Raw genomic sequence first — 24,599 nt, 5'->3', positions numbered from 1 at the left:
GACAACAAAGAAGCAAAATAATAATAATAATCTGTTTATGGTTTTGGGCTAATACCTAGGACAGAAAATCCCGCCGCGCAAATGCGCTCCATAAGCTGCTCAAACACTGAAAAGGGAAATCCTCAACTGACACCGACCGGGTAATAAAGTCCAACGACCGACAAATGGCTTCTTTCTTTCTCTCTTTCTCTCTTTTTTTGGGTTTCTGCTCTCCTTCTTTTTTTGTCCGTTCTTCGTTTGTTTGTTCTCTATTTTGTGCTCTATTTTGTTCTTTCTTTCTCTCTCTCTCATTCTTTTTTCTTTCTTTCTCTTTGTCTTTCTTTCTCACTGTATCTGTTTTTTATTCGTTTGTTTTTTGTCCGTTCTTTCTTTTTCTATTTTATTGCCACTTTTTTCCCCTCTTTGTTCATTTTCTTTCCCTTTTTCCCCTGTATCCTTCTTTCTGTCTATCATTCTTTCTTTCTCTATTTACTTATCTGTTTCTCTTTCGTTTTTCTCCTTGTGTCCTTCTTTCTTTCTTTCTTTCTTTCGTTCTCTCGTTTGTTCTCTCATTTGTTCTCTCATTTGTTCTTTTGTTCACTCTTTCATTCGTTCTCTCATTCGTTTGTTCTTTCTCTTTTGTTTTCTCATTCGTTCGTTCTTTCTGTCGTTGTTTCCCATTGTTTGTTCTCTATTTTGCTTTTTCCTTCTTTCGTTCATTCTCTCATTTGCTCTTTCGTTCATTCATTCTCTCTTTCATTTGTTCGTTCTCTTTCGTTCGTCGCTTCTCTTTTGTTCGTTCGTTCTCTTTCGTTCGTTCATTCGTTATCTTTTTTGTCTCTTTTTTGTCTTCTCTCTTTTTTCTCCTTTGCTCTTTTTTCATTTTCCTTCTCTTTTATTCTCTTTCTCCCTTTCTGTCTTGTTGTTGTTGTTGTTGTTATCTCTTGCTTTCCATCTTTCTCTGTCTCCCTATCCTTCTTTCTTTCTCTCTTTTAACGTCTCTCTCTCTCTCTCTCTCTCTCTCTCTTTCTTTCTTTCCCATTGTTTGTTCTCTTTCTTTTTCTTGTCCGTGTTCTCTTTTGTTCTTTCCTTCTTTCGTTCGTTTTCTCTTTCATTTGTTCGTTCACTTTTTCATTAGTTTGCTCTCTTTTGTTCGTCTGTTCTCTTTTCTTCGTTAGTTCGCTTTCATTTGTTCATTCGTTGTCATTTTTTCCGTGTTCTTTCTCTCTGTTTTTCTCCTTGGCTCTTATTTTTCTTTCATTCTCTTTCATTCTCTTTCTCTGTTCTTGCTCTTTCTTTTTTTCTCCTTTGCTTTTACCTCTCTTTTATTCTCTTTCATTATCTTTCTCCCTTTCTCTTTGTTTTTTTCTCTCTTCTTTCCTCCTCTCTCTATCTCTCACTCTGTTCACCTCTCCTTCTCTCTCTCTCTCTTGCTCTCTCTCTCTCTCTCTCTCTCTCTTTCTCTCTGTCTCTAATCCTATCAGTGGTTTTGTTGTTGTTGTACACCAAAGTTCTTGATTTTCCCAACCTACTCAGTATTTTCACAATAATTTGAAATAATTTACAAGGAAATAAACGTATTCACGCCATGTTTGTTGAGCTAGCGCACACAAGTCGATTCCGTACTACAGGACCAGGGTTCTTTGCGGCACCAACGAAGAAGAAGGCAATATTGCATGGGGTAACTCTTCTACGGCTATTTCCTTGGAAAGAAGGACATACATACATACATAGAACGCGTTGGAGCGGCACCGACGGATGGCCGGACCCGATTCGATTCCCGTCGAGAAAATGACCTTTGGTGACGGCGCGGCCGCGACTTATTATTTTTCGTGTCGTGTTTGGATTTGACGAGAGAGTTTTGGCGGAGAGAAATGGAAAAAGTAATGAGGTCCCTCTACTCCGGGACCCGAAGAAGGAGGGGTGAAGACGGCAAAATGGGAAGTAGACGCGTCGAGTGAATCAGTTGAAAATTGAGGGAAGAAATGGAATGAAATCCCCTTTGCTTCTCATATTCTTTTCGGTTGAGCAGCGGGACAGGAGGATATCGTTTTTTCTCGCTTTCTTTCTTTTTCACTCTCTCTCTTTCTTTTCTCTTGCTCTTTCATTCTCTTTCTCTATCTCCATCTCCTCCTTCTCCTTTTCCCTTCTCTTTCTTTCTCTTTCTCTTTCTCCACCTCCTCCTCTTCCTTATTCGCTTTTTCCTCTTGCTTGTGTCTTCTTCCTTTTTCTTTCTCTCTGGCGCTCTTCTATTCTCTTATCTTTTCACTTCCCGGATATTTATTGCTTTTTTAAAAATCTCATTCTCTTTTTCTCACCCTCTTTCTTTCTCTCCCTTGCTTTTTCTTTCTCTCTTACTTTGTTGTACAGACTGTTTCTGTTTGTCTTTCTGATGATTTTTCTTTGCCTCTTTTCATGGCTCTCCTTGACTCTCTTCTCTTTTTCTCTCATCCCTCAGTTTTTTGTTCACACTTTCTTCATTTCTCTTTTTCCCCCCTTTTTTCTCTGTTTTGCCATCTCTTTCTCTTTCTCCCTCTCTTCTCTAACTTTTTCTTCTGCTCTTTGTTTTTTCTCACTTTTTTTATTCTTTTGCTTTATTCCTCCTTTTTTTCCCTTTCTAAATTTATCTCTATTTTCTCTCTGTCTCTCTCTCTCATTTGCTTTCTGTCTTGTTTTCTTTACTTCCACTTTTTTGCTCTTTTCTCCTTTTCCCACCCTCCTTTACTCTCCGTTTGCTCTTTCTCTCACCTTCTTGCTTTTTTGTTCTTTCTCAAGTCCTTTATTTCGTTCTTTTATTCTTTCTCTCTCACTTGCTCTCTCTCCCTCTTTCTCTCTCTCTTGCTCTCATGCTTCTTTTGCTCTTTTTCTTTTTTTCTCACTTTCTCACTTTCTTCTTTCTTTTTCATTTGTCCTCCTCCTCTCTCTCTAACTTTTTATTTCTATCTCCTCTTATTTGTCTCTTTTGTCTCGGTTTTATCTTCTCCTCGTCTCCCTTTCCTTATTGCTTTCTCTCTTTTGTCTTTTGCTATTTCACTCCAACCGATAAAATCTCAATTCCATTTTTTGCTTCTAACCCCAAGCAACCTGAAAACGATTCTCTTTGACCCTAACCCCAAAATGAAACCCATCCGTCAATTGAAACGCTCACACCAACGCACAAAATCAAAATTTACTCGATTCCGTTTCGATCTTTTCGTTTCAAAAAACGCTTCGTTCTTGTCTGTTTTCGGCCTGTATTCGGAGAACCCAGGTGGTTAAGGGATCCGTGAAACTTGAACCCTAATCAATGAGTTTAATAGCTGAAGTTTGGTGAAATTTATCACTTTGATGAAAAAAACTTCATTGACTTTGATCACTTAAGCTGGGTGAAACCAGTATCTTTGATGTCTCAAAATTAGTGAAGTTGACATAGATGATGGAAATTTGGTGCAACTGTCTTTGATGACTAAAGTTTGGGAAAATCTACGTCTTTAACGATAAAACCTTGACAAAACCAGTGTTTTTGATGAAAAAAGCGTGGTGACACCGATATCTTTGATGTCTAAAACTTGGTGAAGTCAACAATGTTGATGATTTTGGTGCAACCAATGACTTTGATGACTGGAGTTTGGGAAAATCTTCGACTTTAATGATAAAACTTTGACGAAACGAGTGTTTTTGATGAAAAAAACTTAACTTGGTGAAAAAAAAACTTATTGAAGTCAACATAGTTGATGGAAATTTGGTGCAACCGTTGACTTTGATGACTAAAGTTTGGGAAAATCTATGACTTTCATGATAAAACCTTGGAGAAACCAGGTTTTTTGATGAAAACATCTTTGTGAAACCAGCATAGTGGAATGAATGACAGATGATTAAAGCTTCACAAACACACAATATGAAGATTTACTCGATTCCGTCTCGATCTCTTCGTTCCAAAAACCCTTCGTTCCCGTTTGTTTTCGGCCTATCGGAGCGCGGCTAATATTTGAACACGACGGACCTCCGAACCGCGCAATGAGGCAAACGAGCCGTCGCGGGAGAACGAATCACGGCCTACGGTCAAAGATTGAATCGGCGCAAGGATCCGGAGGGTCCGAACGCCGCCGCCGATTTCGAGCCGAGAAATTGCGGATCAAAGTTAATCTTTAGCCGTCTGCTGTGTCGCTAATCTGCTGTCAGAGAAGCTCCCGGAGCCGTTAGCTTTCCACGACGCAACCGCGCTAATCCCCGGGACTTTTGGGTAAACCCCGCCCCTCTCAAAGACCTTCACGATTCACTCTTTGCTGTCACCTGAGCGGGCGGGGAACAGGTCAGGGCATTTATGTTGTCGACATAGACCTTCAATGACTTTGATGAACAAAAGCTTTGTGAAACTTCTGTCTTTGATTTAGAAAATATTGTGTGTAACCATTGATTTCATTGGCCAAAGCTTGTTAAATGAATGTTTTTGAACGTTTGGTGAAACCATGGACTTCGATAACTAAATATGGTGAAATTGAAAGCTTTGATGAAAAAAAAGCTTGGTGAAACTAGTGTCTTTGATGAAAAAAATATTCGATGTAACCATTGAGTTCATAGACCAAAGCTTGGTAAAATTGATGTCATTGGAAGTTTGATTTAGCAAAGGACTATGATGATTACATTTGGTTAAATCAAAGACTTTGATGAAAAACAGCTTCGTGAAACTTGTGTCTTTGATTAAAAAAATATCTGGTGTAACAATTGACTTCGTTGACTAAAGCTTGGTAAAATTTATGTTTTTGAACGTTTGGAGTAACCAAGGACTTTGATGAATAAACTTGATGAAATTGAAAGCTTTGATGAAAAAAAAGCTTAGTGAAACTAGTGTCTTTGATGTAAAAACATATTCGATGTAACCATCTAGTTCTTAGACTAAAGCTTGGTAAAATTGATGTCTTTGGAAGTTTGGTGTAACCGAGGACTTTGACGACTAAAATTGGTGAAATTGAAAGCGTTGAAAAAAAAAAGCTTTGTGTCTTTGATGAAAAAAATCCTGGAAAAACTGATTAATTTCATTAATACATCTTTATGTAACAAATGACTTGAATCAGGGCTGTCCAATCTTTTGAGAAAGCGGGCCAAGTTCTGGTAAGCCCAAAAAGGGTGAGGGACGGCTATTAAACCTCCGTGAGAGGCTCGCCTTTGTAGCATTTTCATTTGACTCTCTGGGTAAAAAAGCGCTGCTGTGCCATTAAAACAGCTTCCAATTGTTTCACCTTTTCACAGTGTTCCTTTCCAGTTAGCATTTTGCAATCAGCACGTTTCATCTGGTAGTGCTTCTTGAGATTATATCCTTTGAAAACAGCCACAGTCTCTGTGAGAAGTAGAGTCAACTCTTCTTTTTTTTATTCACAGTCGACATGTCAGAAATGGGGTGGACCAAAATTCTCACAGAAAACCAAGGACAAAGTCGCCAAAAGGCTACTGCCATCATCTGGTGAAATGGTGATTTTTTTTTTTTTTTGGTGTACCAATTTATTTGATATTGGGGTCAACATTACTGGCGGGCCACATGTTATTAGGTTTATGAAAGAGGCCGCGGGCCAATCAAAAAATACTTATCACAGTCCGTAGCTGGCCCTGGTCCGGACTTTGGACATTCCTGACTTGGATGAATAAATGCTTAATGAAGCCTGTGTCTTTGATTTAAAAAAGCTTAGTGCCATCAATAGATTTGAGGACTAAAACTTAACACATCCAATGACTTTGATTATAAAAGCCGTGTGACTTTGATAAGCCAAACTTGGGGAAATTGGTGTCTTTGATGTAAAAATGCTTGGTTAAAGCAAAGAGCCTGATCAAAAAAGTGACGGCCCAGGCAGTAAAGGGATCTGTGAACCGTAATCAAAAAGTCTGATGGCTAAAGTTTGTTGAAATCGATGACATTGACGAACTATAATTAGTGTCAGATTTAAAAAGCTTTCTAATAGCAATCATTCTATGTTTAATAAAGTGGCAACCCAGGTGGTTAAGGGATCCGTGAACCTTGATCCCTAACCAACAAGTTTGATGGTTAAAGTTTGGTGAAATCAATAACTATGATGAAAAAATACTGAAATGTAATCAATGATAACTTCATTTTGGTGAAACCAGTATCTTTGATGCCTAAAAATTGACATAGTTGATGGAAATTTGGTGCAACCATTGACTTTAATGACAGAGGTTTGGTGAAAACTACGACTGTAATGATAAAATCTTGATGAAACCAGTGTTTTTGATGAAAAGAGCTTGGTGAACCCAATGGCTTTGATTAAAAACATTTTTTAATAAATCACATAGATTAATAAATCACATAGATTGATAAAGCTTTGCAAAACCAGAGTCTTTGTTGAATAAAGCCCGATGAAAACAACAACTTTGATGAATACATCTAGGAAAAGATTGATTAGATAGCCAACTTTGATGAACCAAACTTGGTAAAGCCTGTGTCGTTGATGAAAGCTTGATGAACCACAAACTCAAAAAAAATCATAGTGAAACCAATGTATTTAATTAGGAAAACACAGTGTAACCTATTACTTTGACGAATGAGAGCTTGATAAAACCAGTGTCTTTGATGAAAAAAGGTTTGATGAAACCATTGGCAAATTGTTGTGTCACCAATGACTTTGACAAATGGCGCTTATAGACAATATTGCTAGGTAATAATAATAATAATAATAATAATAATAATAATAATAATTTCCTTGTATTGTCATTCTGTGTAACAATGTACACAGAACGAAATGTCGATTGCACCTGACCCGTTGTAGCGAGCCGATGCAGCCGCAGCCAACAGAGGGCGCCGCCGACCACTTTTTACCAGTGTCCTTGACAAAAAACAATACGTCTGATGTAACCAATAAGTTGAATGACTGAGGTTTGGTGTAATTGATGACTTTGAATCTTTTTTTACTGAAAACAATGACTTTGGATGAAACCCGGTGGAACCAACGTCTTTGATGAAAAAGAAAAACTAAAATTGCTTGGTGAAACTGGTGTCTTTGACGAAAAAAGTCATGCAACAAATGGTTTTGATGACGAAAGTTGGCGAATCCCAAAACTTTGATGAATCAAACTTGGCGTAACCAGTGTCTTGGATGAAAAAAAGCTTGAAGAAACCATAACAAGACTGATGATATTCTCCATTTATACAGGAATTGTAAAATCTAGAAACTGTACCATTCAGTAGTAGCTTCAATTTCTCTTTCAAAATAAGATCTCTTAAATGTACATAACAAAATAAAATTGGCAGCATATTTGGGCCATTTGAAGTGTCTTTGTTGTTTTTGGGATATTTTATCTCAGTTCTAGAAAAGCTGAGGAAATATACCTTTAGCGTGACTCACATTTAGATTTTGTTCTGTTTTGCTCCCGAGGCCTCATCGTATCAAAGAGTAAGTGTGGTTCTTATTGTCTTTTTGTGTGTGTGTGTGCATTCCAGGCGTCATCCAGTGAGTTCCCCCCAGGGCAGGTCCTTGGGGGGTCGCGCCTGATTTGCCGTGTTTTCACAGATGCTTTCAGGGGCCAAACACTCCGTTGCACTTTAAATCGTTTCAGAGATTGGCGAACAAAAACGAAGAAAAAAAAAAAAAAAGAAAAAAAATGCTGCCCCTCCGGAGCTCATTTTCTCTCTTGTCTCGCTTATGGTTTTCTTTCTTAGTTTTGGGACATTTCAATCCACACTCATTTAGTCCTGATTGGTTGGATCCCGTAACCGTTTTTTGTGGCATGTCTTGGGTAATACAGCCTGGCGGCACCCATCCCTCCCCAGGCCAACATATGTTTCCACCCGCTCTCGAACCTGGGACCTTTCACGTGTTAGGCAAATATGCTAACCACTGCAACCCGGTAACCATGTTTTAACAATCAGCACCCTTTTCGAGTCATTCAAAGGAGACACTTCAATTTCTACTGTTTCGCAAATTTTTCCATTGTAAAAGAGCAAATCAATTGCTAAAAGATATCATAGATCTGTTTTTACTCCTAAAATAGCTTTGACACAATCAATCTCAGTTTAGTCATTTTCTTTGTGGACGCGTTCGTAAAACAAGAGACCGAAAAAACAAAAATCTGTCACAAACCAAGAACAGAGACGGGACCCAATTGCATTCGTTTTACCCAGTTTTATTTAGAAGGGGAAAAGGACTTGCATCCACGATCCGGGGAGCGGCAGTCACGGGTAGCAGATCGCTGAGAACGCGGAAGTGGCACTTCCGTGTCGAGCTCAGGCAATGTCGAGAGCGAGGAAAACAGGTCGATGGCCGGTACGGAGGAGCAAAAACATGAACGGGTCCAGAATAAAGGTCGGCAACGGGAATCAGACAGAACAACGGGGCAGGATAGAGTCAGGAGTCACAAAAGTTTGCCTAGTGTGTAGCGTAGGTTCACAAACGATCCGCCGAGTGTTGTCAGGAAGGCGGGGGTTTGAAAAAGAGGAAACAGCCAATCAGGCGCCAACGGAGCAGACTGAGGTGCCCCGCAACAGTAATCATGACAAAATCTTTGTCCGAGAAAATAAAATCAGATAAGACAAGGTCTATTCCAAATGTGGAAACCCCCCTAAAAATGGAGGATACAAAGAATTACCTCATGAATGTTACTGTGGTAATATCAATTTCTAGTGTGTGGGCGTTTTGGCGGAAAACACGCCAGCAGTAGAGAAAAGAACCAAAAACGGAATTGAAATCTTGTCAAGAAGAAGAAAGACCATTGCATTTGAATTAGTTTTTTCTCAAAAGACGATAAGAGAAGGCAAAGGGGTAGAGAAAGAGAGAGCGAAAGAAAATGTGAAAGAGATAGATTGAAATAGCAAAAGGAAAAAAAGAGAGAAAGCAAGTAGGAAAGAGACGGGGAAAGGATGGAACCGAGAAAAAGGAGACAAATGAAAGGAGATAGAAATAAAAAGTAAAAGAGGAGTGTAGGGTGAATTAAACTATAAATGTGTGTCTTTTTATGTTATCAATTCAGATTCGCTGAGGGTGATGTGACTTAAAAAAAAAAAACAAGGTCCCAAACAGCATCCGGTCATCTGTGCTTGAGTTTAAATGAGATGGGTCGTTCTCAAACAGATATATCCTGTCACGTAAACTGTGTGAAGGTCACCATTGTTCAGTGTTTAAACTCCTGATCCAGCAGTCTTCTATGATTGATATTCTAGTCATATCCTGCTTCGCACTCCACAACTGGAATTTCATCAATAGGTGGAACAAGCGGTGACTAAAACACATTTGGCTGGTGTCCTTCTTGCAAGAACTATAACGAGTGTCACTCCGAACCGAACTCAGAATTGCTTTTTATTTCACATGTGGGCGGAAGTAATGGAGCTTTAGATCCCACAAGGAGGACAAAAAGAAAAGAAAGAAGAAAGAAGGCGAGAAAAAAAAGAGAGAGCAAAAATGCACGAGAGAGAGAGAAAGACAAGAAAATAAGGGGGTAAAAATACATTGAGATATATATATATATATATATATATATATATATCACTGAAGAACAGAAAGTCTCCAGGAATCAACAACATTTCTTCAGAACTTATACGAAAAGGTGGTAAGCAACTATATGCATTTTGACAACGATTTGCAGAAAGGTCCCCAGTTTAAGACCAGGGGGAACAGGAGAGGGATGAACTTGCCCTAGTTACACCACAGGAAATGCTGCCCCTATGACCCGTGTAGTTAAGGGATCCGACCAACCAACCAACCAACCAACCAACCAACCAACCAACCAACCAACCAACCAACCAACCAACCAACCAACCAACCATATTTTATGTCAAGACCAGCACAAAGGGTAGATCCAATCGCGTAACGTTTTCTCATAATTTTATTGAAAGAAAGAGGAAGGGCTGTGCCGACGATCCGGTATTTGCTGGACCCGGGAAGCAAGTCGCTCTCACCCTTGGATTGTGATCAGAACACGGAAGTGGATCTTCCATAGCGAGTGATGGCGGTGTCAGGAACGGAAAAAGTGGTCGGTACCCGGGACTGGGCGAGCAAAGTGTGGTCGGGGTCGGAAACCAGTTGTAAGCCAGGACGGGAGAGTAGACTTAGTCGGGATCAAAAATGGGTCGTAAGCCGGGACGGTAGAGTAGACGTGGTCGGGATCGAAACAGGTCAAACGGGAGAAAAAACGGCACAGGGGTGAGTCAGGGTCGAAAAAGGCTTGCCTTGTATACACAGAGGTTCGCAGACGGACTGACAACATGGGACAAACAGGACAGGGTTTAAATAGTGACAGGGAGCCAATCAGAACCTGTGGCGGTTGGCGCCAATCGAGCGGGCACAGCTGAAGTCACATCAGAAATCATGACATTTTATCCATTTTACGATAAGGATTTATTGCATCTGTAGTAAGATAGATATTTGTAAAGTTCTGAAATTGGGAAAACGCCAGACAAAACCTCTCCCCCAAATGCTTCCTCCCCAGGAAGCCTGGTCGCATTTGCATGATCTCCGAAACCTCCACAAAAAGGAAAAAAGTCTCCACAAAGCCGCCCGGTCGGCTCCATTTTTCAGCCTTCGCCTCATAAATAAGCACGATAAGAGCTTGTCGTGGCGCAATGCTAGCAGCTGCACGGCGCTATCGATTCTACGCTTCTCCGGCGGGCCGCCTGCCAAGTGCCTGCGAACAGGACCCCCCCCTTCTCGCTGCTTAAGCCCAATCAATGGGCCATCAGCGGGGAGGGAGGGGTCCGCCATCTTGTCTCGGGGGAGGGAAGTTGAAAGTATATGTAGTGGAAACGATGTTGCCGTCGCGGGCGCCCGACGAGCGTCATTGACTTGCAGGCTTACGGAGAAAGCTTTTGAGAAAGTGTCGGATAAAAAGATGAAAACGTTAGAATAAAAATCGTCTGGAGAGGGATGGACACCACCAGACTGTACTTGACCAAGACACACCACAAGAAATGGTGCCCCTACGATCCTACCAACCAACAAACCAACTGCCACTTATGTATAACATGGAGGAGGACAGGGGTGTCCTCAGCCCCTCCTATAAAATTGTTGGCCTCCCCACTTGCCAGTATATTGTTAGATTATGTAGCATCAGTTATGCATTTCATCCATTATCCCCGTAATCTTTTTGTTTTGTTAAATGTACACTCTCTACCTAATAGATGGTTGGTTAATTGGATCCCTTAACCACTGGGGTTGTAAGAGGACCATTTTCAGTGGTGTGTCTTGGGCAAGCCTAGTTGCACCTATCCCTCTCCAGACCAACATGTGCTTCCGGATGGTCTCGGACCGGGGACCCTTTGCCTGTCAGGCGAATGTGATATCCACTGCACTTTTATACTGTCAGAACCAGAACAGATACAGGACCGAATCGTGTGACGTTATCACACGAGCCTTTTATTTTACAGGAAATGAGGAGTCATGCACGTTAGGAAGCCAATCTGGCGTGGAAAAACCAGACGAGACCGATTCCAATAGCCCGAGTCGATATCGGACAGATGGAGTCGATTACGGACAGGAAGGTACAAAAGGAAAGATAACGAATCAGGATATCGAAACTAAACAGGAGAAACTAGATGGGAACCAAAACTGGAGAAAATAATAAACAGGACAAAAACAGACTAAAACTAAACTAGAACGCGAAATTAAACAGGACAACAATACACGCAAACAATACCGGACTGGAGATATCACAGGAAAACAGAACAGAGTTCGTTTGATGGGCTGAGCCTGAAACAAGAGAGCGCTGAGCTTTATATAAACAGAAAGTCAATCTCTCAACGAGCCGCAGCTGGCACCACACGGGCAGGGCCAATTGGGCACCACGGCAACTGTGACTCACATGGGCGCGGCCAATTGGGCGCCATGGCAACCATGACATATACATACTTATATATAAAATGTTGACTTCACAGTCATGGACTATGGGCATTAAATCATTAGTAACATCAAATATGAAACAATACAAAAACGTATATCAGTAGCCGTGTCCTGAAGTATTTCTGATAGTTTCCCACTGAAAGTCATCTTGTTCCACATCATTGTCACGGTTGCCATGGCGCCCAATTGGCCCCGCCCGTGTGGCGCCAGCTGCGGCTCATTAACAGATTGGCTTTCCGTCTTTTTAAGCTCAGTGCGCTCTCTCTTACTTTGTCAGCCCGTCAACAAACTTCTGCCCCACAAGATGTGGGTTTTGACTCTATCCTGTCCCTGTTGATATTTCCTGTACGGTATTGTTCCCGTTTATTTTGTCCTGTTTAATTTCTGTTTCCAGTTTTGTTTCCCTCTACTTTTGACCTGTTTCTTATTTTCTCAAGTTTTCGTTTCCGTCTAGTTTCTCCTGTTCATTTTCGATATCCTGATTCATTGTCTATCCTGTCTGTCTGGTCCTGTTCGGTTTCGACCCCATCTGTCCGAGATCAACTCGGGCAATTGGAATCGAACTCGTCAGTCTCTGGCTTCCTGTCTTTCCACGCCAGACCGCTGCCCAACGTGGATGACTCCCCATTTCCCGTAAAATAAAAGGCTTGTGTGAGAGCGTCACGTGTTTGGGTCCTGATCCAGTTCTGATTCATGACAATCAAAATGTAAAAAACAACTTAGGGTAGAGACGCCGTAACCAGGGTTTCTACTGCATTTTAATGAGGGGGGTGTTGATTTAGCAGCAATTTCAGCTTCTTCTTTCGCATCACTATAAGTGCTGTGAATAAATACCCTATGAAAAACACAATGCTATTTTTGTCGTTTATGTCATATAATGGGGAAAAAAATGCTATACGGGGCGAAAAAAACCCTTATTCCTCATCTTAATGTAAAAAGAGAAAGGGGATGCTGTAACCCAGGTGGTCGTCTGTATTCGAATAAGGTGGTATTGATTAGGTACTGTTTTTTTGCTTCTCCCTTTAGCATCACTACAAGCCTATTGAATACAGTACATACAAAACAGTATTTTTCTAATGGTCGTTATCTTATGGTGGGGAAAATGACGTAACGAGGGGCTGAAAAAACATCTTATACCACGTCGTAATGTGAAAACTCATTAACGCCATTACCCGGTGGTCTACTGTATTTACATAAGGAAGGGTGGTCCTAATTACAAAACCTTGGAATGTAGGCGATGATGACTCCATAAATAACGATACTCTGTTGAAAAAAAGGATGACATCCTGAACATAATTAGCGTTAGCGACGCTAGCGGCATTCTGCTCAGGCGCCTCGACTCGCTGCACAGATAAAGGAGGAGACGAGCGAACGCTTATCGACAGGGCGTCAAGTGGATCTCGCCGCTTCACCTCCTGATCTCTTTTGTGTTCCGGCGGCGCCGCTACTTGACAAAACAAATAGCGCCCCCCGGCTCAGCCGGATGCTTGCCAAAGCCCTATCTTGACATGTCAACAGGAAGCAAGATGCTAGCTGTATAGCGCGGAAGCTTGTGAGGAAACATACCAAGATTTACAGCGTAGTGCTTGTGCGCTAGTACTGGAGAAAGTGTAATAGTAGTACCTCGTTGGCCGAAATTGTGGTTCGTTTTATGATAATGGATCGCGGACAAAAAAAGGCAGACCACAACGGAACGCTTCAGAGGCCCGAACTAAAAAAAAAAAAAAAAAAAAAAAAAAAGAAACGTCAGCCTTTGCTCTCAGCAATAGTCATCTGGACTGCAACCAAAACAGTGCAGTTCATTTTATGCTCATGTCCTGACTTGAGTGTCTTTGATTGGGGTTAATCGATCCCGGACGCATGAGTGCAGTGCATTTTTAGACAGAATACAGTATCGGCAAAAAAGTGCCAGCGACAATACTGCTATCTGCCAGTCTCCACTGGTAGAAATATGCAATCAGGGATAATGAATAGCGGCCACACCAGTGCACTTCATTTTTCTTTGTTCGGATGAGACCAAATTTCAACTTTTGAGCTGAATGAAATGTGTCACAATTGGCGTAGGGGAATCACTGCACATCACCCTCAAAACACAATCCCCTCTGTCAAACATGGTGGTGGTAACATCATGCTCTGGGGTTGCTTTTCATCAGCAGGGGATTGGAAAATCGTTCGAGTTTATGGGAAGATGGATGGAACCAAATACAGGGTGATTCTGGCAGAAAATCTGTTAGAGTCTGCAAGTAAGGTTACCGTCCAACCAGACAACAACCCTAAACATAAAGCAAAATCAATATTTTGTAATGGTTTAAACTAACAATATTAAGTTGTTTAGAACGGTCAGGCCAAAGTCCAGAACCCCATTCCTACAGAGCGTTTGTTGAAAAATCTAAAATAATGCTGTGCAAAAACAATCACCATACCTTAAGGAACTTGAGCTGTTTTGTAAGGAAGAATGGGAAATATTTCTGTTTCAAGATGCGTAAAACTTAGAAACATACCCCAAAAGACTTGTGGCTGTGATCTCAAGATATCAGCTCTATGGGGGGTCAGATTTTTTGCAATGACTACTTTACAATTTTTATTTCTTAGAAAATATAAAAAGTGGAATATCTTTTCGTTTTATTTTTCTATATTTATTTTTATTTTATTTTATATTTCTGTCATGGTTGCCATGGTGCCCAATTGGCCTCGCCCTTGTGTGTCACGGTTGCCGTGGTGCCCAATTGGCCCCGCCCGTTTGGTGCCAGCTGCGGCTCTTTGAGAGATTGACTTTTTGTGTATATAAAGGTCAGCGCTCTCTTGCTTCGGGATCAACCCGTATAAACGAACTTCTGCCCCACAAGACGTGGGTTCTGACTCTGTCCTGTTTTCCTGTGATAACTCCAGTCCGGTATTCTTCCCATTTTTTTTGTCCTGTTTAATTTCAGGTTCCAGTTTAGTTTCTGTCTGTTTTGGTCTTGTTTATTATAAACTACAATTTTTGTTTCTCCTTTTAATTTTCGATATCCTGATCCGTTATCTATCCTGTCTGTCACTTCCTGTCCGGTATCGACCCCATCTGTCCGATATCAACCAGGCAAGGCTTGTGTGAGAACGTCGCGCAATTGGGTCCTGTATTTGTTTTGGTTCTGACATTTTCACGATTTATGTCTCACATGTAGTTGATTCTTAGTCAATATTTTGAGTTTATAAGTTTGAAGTTCTTGGGGAGGAGGTTAATATTTTTGCAAGTCACCGTATTTATAAAAAAATGTCGTTGAATCATCTATCAAAAATCCCTTCGGATTTGAATTATGCTTTCATCCAAGACTACAATGCTAAAGGTGCTAAAAATAGCACCCAGGGACTATTTTTAATTTCCGTCGCTCCGTCAAACTATTAATACCGCCAAAAGATGCATTCTACCATAATAATTTGGCATTGTTTTTTTGTCTTTAAAAAAAAAAAAAAAAAAAGAAATACTACGCAGCCACTCGAAGATATGTTCAGACATAATTACTATAACTTACCCGCTACTGTCCAAGCCAGTGGTTCCTAACTAGTTGGTCGGGACCCAAAAGTAGGTCACGAACCCATTTTCAGTGGCTCGCAGCCTCGCAGGCCTTTGTCTGAGCAAAAGAATGCTAGTTAAAGGAAAAACTGCGTGTCATTCAAACTCCTCAACATTAGAGGGAGATAATTCCATGATTTTGTAGGTTTTCCTGTAGTATTTGTGTAGTATTACTTTAGTTGTGTTTTTGTAGTATTTTTGTAGTATTGCCAGGAGTTGTATTTTTGTATTATAGTATTATTGTGGTATTTTTGTAGCAGTACAATATTATTTTGTAGTATTACTTTTGTATTTTTGTAGTATTACTGTAGTATTTTTGTAGTATTCCCAGGAGTTGTATTTTTGTATTATTGTATTACTGTGGTATTTTCGTAGTGTTAAAATAGTATTTTGTACTATTACTTTTGTATTTTTGTAGTATTACTGTAGTATTTTTGTAGTATTCCCAGGAGTTGTATTTTTGTATCATTGTATTACTGTGGTATTTTCGTAGTATTAAAATAGTATTTTGTACTATTACTTTTGTATTTTTGTAGTGTTACTGTAGTATTTTGTAGTATTCCCAGGCGATGTATTTTGTATTATTGTATTACTGTGGTCTTGTTGTAGTATTACAATAGTATTTTGTAGTATTAATTTAGTATTTTGTAGTATTACGGTATTATTTTTGTAGTATTACAATAGTTTTTCTAGCATTTCTGTAGTATTTTTTTTTAGTTTAGTATTTCTGTAGTTGTATTTTTTTATCACAGTAATATTGTTTAGTATTTTTGTGGTATTAGAATAGTATTTTCACAGTATGACTGTACTATTTTACAGCATTTCTGTAGTACTTTCTTAGTTGATTTTTTTGTATTTTTGTAGTTTCATTGTAGTATTTATGTCGTAGTGTTTTTGTATTATAGTAGTACTGCAGTATTATTTCTGTAGTATTACAATAGTATTTTTGTAATACTACAAAAGTACTATAGTAATGTTTCTGTAGTTGTATTGTGGTATTTTTTATTGTATTTTTGTACTATAGTATTTCTGTCGTATTTTCACCTTAAGGTATTCCAATAATCTGCCGGCCCCTGCTCTCAGGAGCATCTGACCGGGGATAGAAAACAGTTCAGTTCAGGCGGGCCACCATGGCACGCGTCAGCGGCCCGAACCACCTTATAAAATGCACTCTGCTGGCTCCTCCTCTCAGCTATAGTGAACCGGGGATAACGGATATTGTGGAAAAATCATGCAGTTCATTTTAGGCATGCAAAAATATCCCGCTTCCCTCCAAAAGTGTCTCCTGCCAGTCCGTGTACGCAAGAATATGGGATTGGGTTTCAATAGACTATGACCGTACAAGTTCAGTTCATTTTAGATGGAAATGTGGTAATAGCAAAAACGAGCAACAAAAGTGCCCTAGGATAATGGATCGCAGATGCTCAAGTGCAGTTTACTTTTTGGTGAACAGAATGGCAAAAAAAGAGCAGCCAGGCCACACAACAGTGCCCTCTGCATGTCCATGCTCACATAAATATGCAATTGGGGATAATGGACATTGGCTGTATGAGTGCCGTTCACATTTTGACGGACAGAACAAAGGAGCCGCCGGGGCCTGACAAAAGTGAGTTCTGTCTGGCTCAGCTCTCTACAATTCGCAGGCAGGGATAACGGATCGCTGCCGCACAAATGCTGTTCACTTTTTGGTGGACACAACGGCAAAAAAAGAGCCACCAGGCCTGACAAAAGTGAGTTCTGTGATCAGGGATAACGGGTAGCAAATTCCTTTTTCAACCTGCGTCCTGCTGCTTTATTATTTCCAGATGGTCCAAAAAAATAAATAAACAAAAAACAATAAAACAGATGGCTGCCTGTCAGAACAGCGCCGGAACTTTTCAGCACCACGGATAGCGCCCGGCAAACTGTCGTCTTGATGGCAATAACGACGTTGAAAATTCACACGGCTCCTTTTTAGTTTGTTTTTTTAAGGCGCATAAGGTAGCGCTTTAATGAGCGCTAGAGGGCAAATTGGCAATCAAGGAGGAACACGTGCAATCTGTTGCCGACATGCCACGGAATGTGTCGATCGAGCACAATATCGGGAAGTAAATTCGATAAACCGCTTTGTTCATGCCATACGTTAGTATAAAATAATAGAAAATCGTGCCCCATTGTGCTTATTTTAAGTTTAAAGGGACAGTGTGTAATATTCAATGGCTTCTACTGGTAGAAAACACATTGATTTGAATACTAGCCATGAACTATCATACCAATATTAACTTTTATAAAAACTCATAAGTCGACAAATGAGTATTTCTTTACTTAAGTAGGCACCATGTTTGTCTGGCATCCTGCTGTCCCCCTGTGCTATGTATCACTGGCCCACGCTCGTACCACTGGTTAAATATTACACATCGGTGCTTTACATTTTCTTTCTTTTTTGAAATATTATCATTAGCTAGTAGTAGATCATTGCTAATAGCAACATTTATTTTTAATTCTGAGGGGAAACAGTTTAGGATTTTCCCTAATTTATGTATATATTTTTATATTACTATAATAAGGGATAAAATATCTTAAAACAAGAAAAAATATACTTAATATGAGTATTATTTTATGCCAACGGTAAAAAAAAAATATTCTAAATGAAATGAGCAAAACTGTCCTATCTAGCATCATTTTGTTTTTGCTTCTTCCTTTAGCATCATTGCACCCACAAAAGATAAATACGGTACAAAAAAAACACAGTATCGTATTCCCGACTCGGTCTTTCCAGAGCACATTATATTCCAACCCGTACGAAAAAGGAGAAAGGCATTATGGGAGGGAGTTGAGCCGATAGCATTTCGGCATTTTCATTATACAAACCGATGGCAGACCAGCATTTATATGTCGTTGACCAATAGCAGACAGACATTTTACAGATGGAACTCGTCATAGACATGAACAAACGCAAGAAAGTTTGAAGCTGTATATTTTAGGCCATTTGTTAGCGTTTTTGCTTCTCCCTTTAGCATCACAACAAGCCTTGGGACCAATAATCAATAAATACAGTACAAAATTACAGTATTGTTTTGTGGTATGTTAAAAATATGTTGATGTAAAGTTACAGCCAGTTAGTGTGCCTTCATTGGAATATATGGTCTTATTTTCATGGTCAGTTTTCCAAAATGTCTGCAATGTCTTCCTTTCACATTTTTGTTCAGTTACAGTAAATGTTCTGAACTACCCTCCTTCGTTTCTTTTCATGTTTTGTTCAGTTAAAGCTTTTTTCCAGTTAGAGCTAGTTAGTGTTCCAACCTATCCTGTGTTTTCTTTCCTTTCAAGTTTTGTTTAGTTATAGGTAATGTCCCAACATATTTTGCATTGTTTTACTTTCATGTTTTTTTCTCAATTAGAGTAAGTTTTTTGATATATTCTTATTTCTTAATTTTATTTTGTTCAGTCAGAGCTAGTTAGTATTCCACCATATCCAGCCTTGTCTGTCTTTAATGTTTTGTTCATGTAGAGCATGTTGGTGTTCCAACCTTTCCTGTGTCATTTCATATGTTTTGCTCAGTTAAAGCGAGCTAGCGTCCCAACATATTCTATGTTGTACCCCTCTCTCATGTTTTGTTCAATTAGAGCTAGTATCCCAACGTATTCTAAATTCTCCATTTACATTCATGATTTTTTTTCAGTTATAGCTTTTGTTCTAACACATCCTGCTTGGTCCCTTTCAAGTTTGTTCAGTTACAGCTAGTTAGTGTCCCGAAAAATTCTGTAGTTTCTCTCTTTCATGTTTTGTCTGTGTTGTCTTTCTTTCTCTTTTGATTAGTTACCACTAGTTGATGTTCCAACATATTCTGCATTGACTTTTTTCACGTTTTGTTTAGATACAGCTAGTTAGCTGCGTTATTATTCAAGTCTTGGGACCCATAGCATATAACTACAGTACAGTACTGTTTTTCGGCACATGAGAAAATGTGTTGGGCTTCATATTTCTTCTCTCAAATGTCTCGCATTTGTCGGTTTTTCACATGTTGATCAGTGAGAGCTAGTATCCTAACCTATTCTGAATTCTGCCTTTCATGTTTTTGTTAGTTAGTGTTCCCACCTATCTTGCTTCGTTTTCCTTTCATGATTTATTACAACATATAGGGGTCCTCCTTTCATGTTATGTTCAGTTAGTGCTTAATACCCTGTGTTTTTTGTATCCTTTCCCATGCTGTGTACTTCGAAACAAGTTAGTGTCCCAAAATATTATGCGTTGTCTTCTTTTAGTCTTTTTGGTTGGAGGTAGTGTCCCTACATATTCTATGTTGATTTTTATTCATGTGCTGTTCAGTTAGTGCTAGTTAGTGTTCCAAAATAGCCTGTTTTTATCCTCTCCCCTGCTGTTTAGTTCGAACAAGTTACTGTCCCACAATAGTATGCATTGTCTTATTTCTTATTGTGTTCAGTTAGAAGTAGTGTCCCTACATGTTCTGTATTGATTTTTAGTCCTGTGCTGTCCAGTTCAAACTAGTTAATGTTCCATCATATCCTGCTTTGTTACTTTTCACATTTTGTTCAGTTAGAGCTAGTTAGTGTCTCAACACACCCTGTATTGTCTTTCTTTCCCCAATTATCAGCTAGAACGTATTAGTGCTGCAACACATTTTATGTTCCCTTACTTTTATGTTTTGTTCAGTTAGAGCTACTTAGCGTCTAATGTATTTTATGTTGTCCTTTTTCATGTTGTCTCTAGTTACTTCAGTAAGAGTCGGTGTGCTCGAAATAACTTGTTAATGTAATGTAGCGGGGAAAATCCGGCAAAGAGGGGCCCGAAAGCATCTTATTTCACACTGTAAAGTGAAAATGCTGTAAGGCGGGGTCGCCACATCCCGGGGTTTTACCGTATATATTTTTTCCGTCGCCACGGAGGACCTACCCGAGTGTGGTCATGGTGACAATGGTGTACCAGAAGGCGGCTGGGATGCTGGTGAACTTGCTGGCGGCCGAGCCTTTCTCGGCGTAGAACATGACGGTGGCAAAAATGATGATGGCCATCGTAAGCGAGAAGAGCAGGAAGCCCAACTCGGAGGCGCAACTCTTCAAGGTGTAGCCCAGGATCCGAAGTCCGGCCGAGTGGCGCGAGAACTTGAAAATCCGGAAGACCCGAAAGACCCTCAACGTCACGAAGGCGCCGCTCACCTGATCGTTGTCGGTCATGACCAGGCCGATGTAGTAGGGCATGATGGCCACCACGTCGATGACGCTCATCACGCTCTTCATGAACTTGTAGCGGCTCGGCGCCGCCAGCAGGCGCAGGAGATACTCGACGGTGAAGATCATCACGCAGGCCGTGTCCAAGCAAAAGAAGGCCAGCGCGTAGCGGTCGCCGCAAGAGACCTCCTTGGCACGCTCGGGCATGGTGCCGCAAGGAACCGTCTCCACCACGTTGGCCATGACCGAAACGGCGATGAAGAAACCCGTCACGTAGTAGAAAACCAGCGCCAAGGTGCTGGTGTGCGGGTTCTCGAAGGCGCGCCACAGGTACTCCCGAGCGGTCAGTTGCGGCGGACATGCCGCCTCGGCTCCTGCGCTCTCCATCTCCTCGTCGTCCTGCAGCCGCTCGGCGTTCTCGCGCCGCCGGTCCTTGTACTCCTCGTAGCAACAATCCCCGATGATCTCCGGGATGATGCCGAAAAAAGCCAGCTCCTCATCGTAGGCCGAGATGCACTCCTGGCGCGGGTAGTGGAGCTTGCCGGTGCGGTAGAAGTTGAGGATGTTGCGGAATATGTCCGGGTCGCGGTCGAAGAAGTACTCGTGGCTCTCCTCGTGGAAGAAAAAGTCCTTCTCGGTGCTGCCGAGTAGGGTGTCCGGGTAGCGCTCCAGCGTGGTCCGCCACGTCTGGAAGCGCGTGCCGCTCACGTTCAGTACGATGAGCCCGTCCTGCGCTTTGGTCCGCTTGTCCTGCGGCGGCGCCGGCATCGGGGTGCTGGCCACCGGCATCCAGCCGATGGCCGCAGCCCGGGCGAACGGGAGCCATGCCGCCACGCCTGCTGCCATGCTCACCTGGGGGGCAGTGCGCACGCACACGATCACGAACAAACACGCACACCACCACGCACACGCGCGCGCCGTTATCGCAGTGCGGACGCGCCACGCGGAGCACAGCCACGCGGAGCGCAACCGCGGGCGCTTTGCGGCAAATCGGCTCACTCACCACGGGGTTGCAGCGGCTCCGCTAAAGCGCCTGGACGGAGAGTTTAAGCAAATCCTGTCCGGGTATCGACACCTCCCATCGATACCGACCGCAGCCGCACACAAGCGCGCGCGCGCCCGCAAAACACGCGTCTGCACATACGCGCTTGCGCGCTCCGGAATGAAACGGCGCGATCCTGTCGCATCAACAAGTTAAACAAAGCAGCCGGGAGCGCGAAGTGACTGTTGCTTGAGCGCAGGATTTTCTTTTACGATTTTCACTTCGGGTTCCGATGGTCCGCAGGGCGAGGGGCACCCCCCCACCACTCGTTGCAGCAACTCCTCGATAAAGTCCCGTTCCTTTTGCGTTTGCTGCAAGACCACCCTCCCCCTTTCTCTGCTCGCCGCGTTCCCAGCAGCGATCCCAAGAAGAGAGGAGAGAGAGGAAATGGAGAGAGAGAGAGAATAGAGAACTGAAAAGTGAGGGATAGAGTGAGAGAGGAGAGAAAAGAGGGGGATACCAAGGGGAAAGAATGCGATAAGAGATAGGGGGGAAGAGAGAAAAGAAAATGGAGGGCAGAGAGAGAAAGAGAAGGGGAAAGGGGAAGAGGAAGGGGAAGAGAGAGGGGCAAGAAAGAGAGAGGCAAGAGAGGGAAAGACAGTAAAGGGAGAAAGAAGGGAAGGGAGAGAGAGGGAGAGTGGGAGGTATAGAAAGAGAGAGGAGTGGGAGAGGGAGAGAGGGGGAGAGAGAGTGAAGGGGAGAGGGGCAGGAGAAGGAAAGACAGGGGAGAAAGAGAGAATAAGGGGAGAGGAAAACTCATAGAAGAGAGAAAGAAGGTAGGACAGAAGACAAACAATGGGAAGAAGATGGATTAGAATGGGAGAGAAAAGAGGGAAGAGGGGAAAAAGGGAAAAACATATTGGAGAGAGATGTAGAGAGAGAAGATAATGGAGAGAGAGAGGAGGGAAGGGGTTACAGTGGAATAAGAATGTGAGAAAGTGGGATGAGAAAGGAGGAGAGAGGAAGACAGAATGGAGAGAAGGACAGAGAGATAGAGAGAGCGGGAGATAGAGAGAGGGGGGGAGAGAGAGGGAGGGGAGAGAGAGGAAGAGAGAGCGAGAGGGGCAGGAAAGGAAGAGACGGGGTGATAGGGAGGAATAGAGAGAAGGAGGAGAGAGGAGATAGGAAAAGTCAGTTAGAGAGAGAGGACAGAGGAGAGACAGGAGGGAAGGGGTGAGAGTAAAATAAGAATGTGAAAAGTGGGATGAGAAAGGGGGAGAGGGTTATACAGAAGAGAGAAAGAGTAAAATAAAGGGTTTTCACAGGCGGCTCCTCAGGGTTTTTTTTGGGCGTTTCTCTGGATTTTCACAGGCTTTCCTCAGGGTTTTCATAGGCGTTCTTCAGGGTTTTCATAGGCGTTCTTCAGGGTTTTCATAGGCCTTCTTCAGGGTTTTCATGGGCGTTTCTCAGGGTTTTTATAAGCGTTCTTCCAGGTTTTTATAGGCGTTCTTTAGGGTTTTCATGGGGCATTCTTTAGGATGTTCACAGGCTTTCCTCAAGGTTTTTATAGATGTTCCCCAGGGTTTTCATAGGCGTTCCTTAGGGTTTTCATGGAACGTTTGAATTTGCCTGCCGCCAACAACACGCATCGATCGCAGATCGACGCGCTCCGCAAAGGTCGGCGGAGTGCTAACGCCACCGCAAGTTAGCCGGCCCGGCCTGACATTTTGCCAAATCAGCATAATCGATGAGCTGTCTCTCGTATTCCGTAACGTAGCGCGTGACATCTCCAGGGGGGGATTGCAGACATCTGGGCTCAGCGTGTGCGCCGCCGATTTCACGCGGTGCTGCGGCAGCTGCCACGATTGCCGGCCCGGGGCGCCATATAAGTTGAAGGATAGGTGGCATAAAAGAGTAGGTGCTTGTTCATAAAATTTACTCTTTATAGTTTTCATAGTACACCATGCGTCTTAGTCATAAATCAAAACCCTTTATGTCACTACTCAAGGAATGCCAAAAATGCTGTGGAATTAAACCTGTGGTCGTAACTCCCCTGCAAAAATCTAACAGGTAGGCTATAAAATTCAGTGAAATACATGTCACTAATACACATAATGCTATCATAAATCATGTTTATTTCAGAGATGTATATCAAAATGGTAGCCCATTTGCACCAATCAGTAACGAAAAATAGCTCTCAGCTTGGAAAAGGTTGGTGACCCCTATATATGACAGCTCATTTGCATAGATATGACAGGCATGTCACAAAATTAAATGCAAGAAATAGTATGTACATCAAAAATGCAAATAAGACATACAATGCAGTCATAAATCATGTTTTTCTTACTCATATGCATAAATATGGGCCATAATGAGTAATGTATGTAAAGAATGCAAGTGGTGGTTGTCATGAACCAGAACGGAATCTCGCATCCAATAGCGTTAGTTTCAAAAGTGCTTTTATTTGAAAGAGTTGTTGGAGCTGGCTTGGGACGTCGACGCTTGTCGGTCGTCAGCCTCTTCGGGCGGAATGGCAGCTCCGTGACGGGTGGACAGAAAGTACAGCTGAGCGGTAAGTCGGAAACAGGTCAGAAACGGAAGGCAGGCATGAATCAGGCAAGAGGAGTCGTGGGTACCTTGTAGTCTGGAGAAACACTCAGGGATACAAAGAGTATACCCGGACGTCCATCTCTGGACGCAGATTGCTTAAGTGGAGAACGTCAGCCAATCAGGAAGTGCGCTCCAGCGTGCCAAACGATTGCCCCAGGTGATTCACTTAGGCAATCACGACAGTGGTATCATGAATCACATTTTCAGAACTCTTTTACAGACATGATATCCTGTTGTTATTTTCTCCAGTTTTTATTCCCGTCTAGTTTCTCTTGTTTATTTTCGATATCCTGACTCGTTATCTATCTTGTCTGTCCCTTGCTGTCCGGTATCAATCCCATCTTTTCGGTATCAACTCGGGCAATTGGAATCGATCTTGTTGGTCTCTGGCTTCCTGTCTTTCCATGCCAGATCGGCTGCCTAACGTGCATGACTCCCCATTTCCCGTAAAATAAAGGCTTGTGTGAGAACATCACGCGATTGGGTCTTGATC

At 42.0% G+C, this 24,599-nt stretch overlaps 1 protein-coding gene across 2 annotated transcripts in view; it reads right to left on the bottom strand.

The window, feature by feature from the left end:
* The window catches only part of kcnd2 (potassium voltage-gated channel, Shal-related subfamily, member 2), a 90,960-nt gene extending 69,056 nt beyond the window's left edge, over positions 1-21,904 (bottom strand). The window contains exons 1-2 of one of the 2 annotated variants that reach the window (XM_088340743.1): positions 21,518-21,904; positions 20,240-21,366 (exon numbers count right to left, since the gene is read on the bottom strand). In XM_088340743.1, coding sequence (XP_088196869.1) covers positions 20,240-21,360 — 1,121 coding nt within the window. In that variant the 5' untranslated portion in view covers positions 21,361-21,366; positions 21,518-21,904. The remainder of the gene's footprint in view (positions 1-20,239; positions 21,367-21,517) is intronic. The other variant, XM_088340744.1, reaches the window with a different exon arrangement.
* Positions 21,905-24,599: the final 2,695 nt, after the last annotated feature.

This window comes from Urocampus carinirostris, chromosome 7, assembly GCF_059441175.1.
Source record: "Urocampus carinirostris isolate Australia breed hairy pipefish chromosome 7, RoL_Ucar_1.0, whole genome shotgun sequence".
Classification (NCBI taxonomy): Eukaryota; Metazoa; Chordata; class Actinopteri; order Syngnathiformes; family Syngnathidae; genus Urocampus; species Urocampus carinirostris.
The sequence above is the reverse complement of the archived record's forward strand: the minus strand, read 5'-3'. Positions and strand labels throughout refer to the sequence as shown.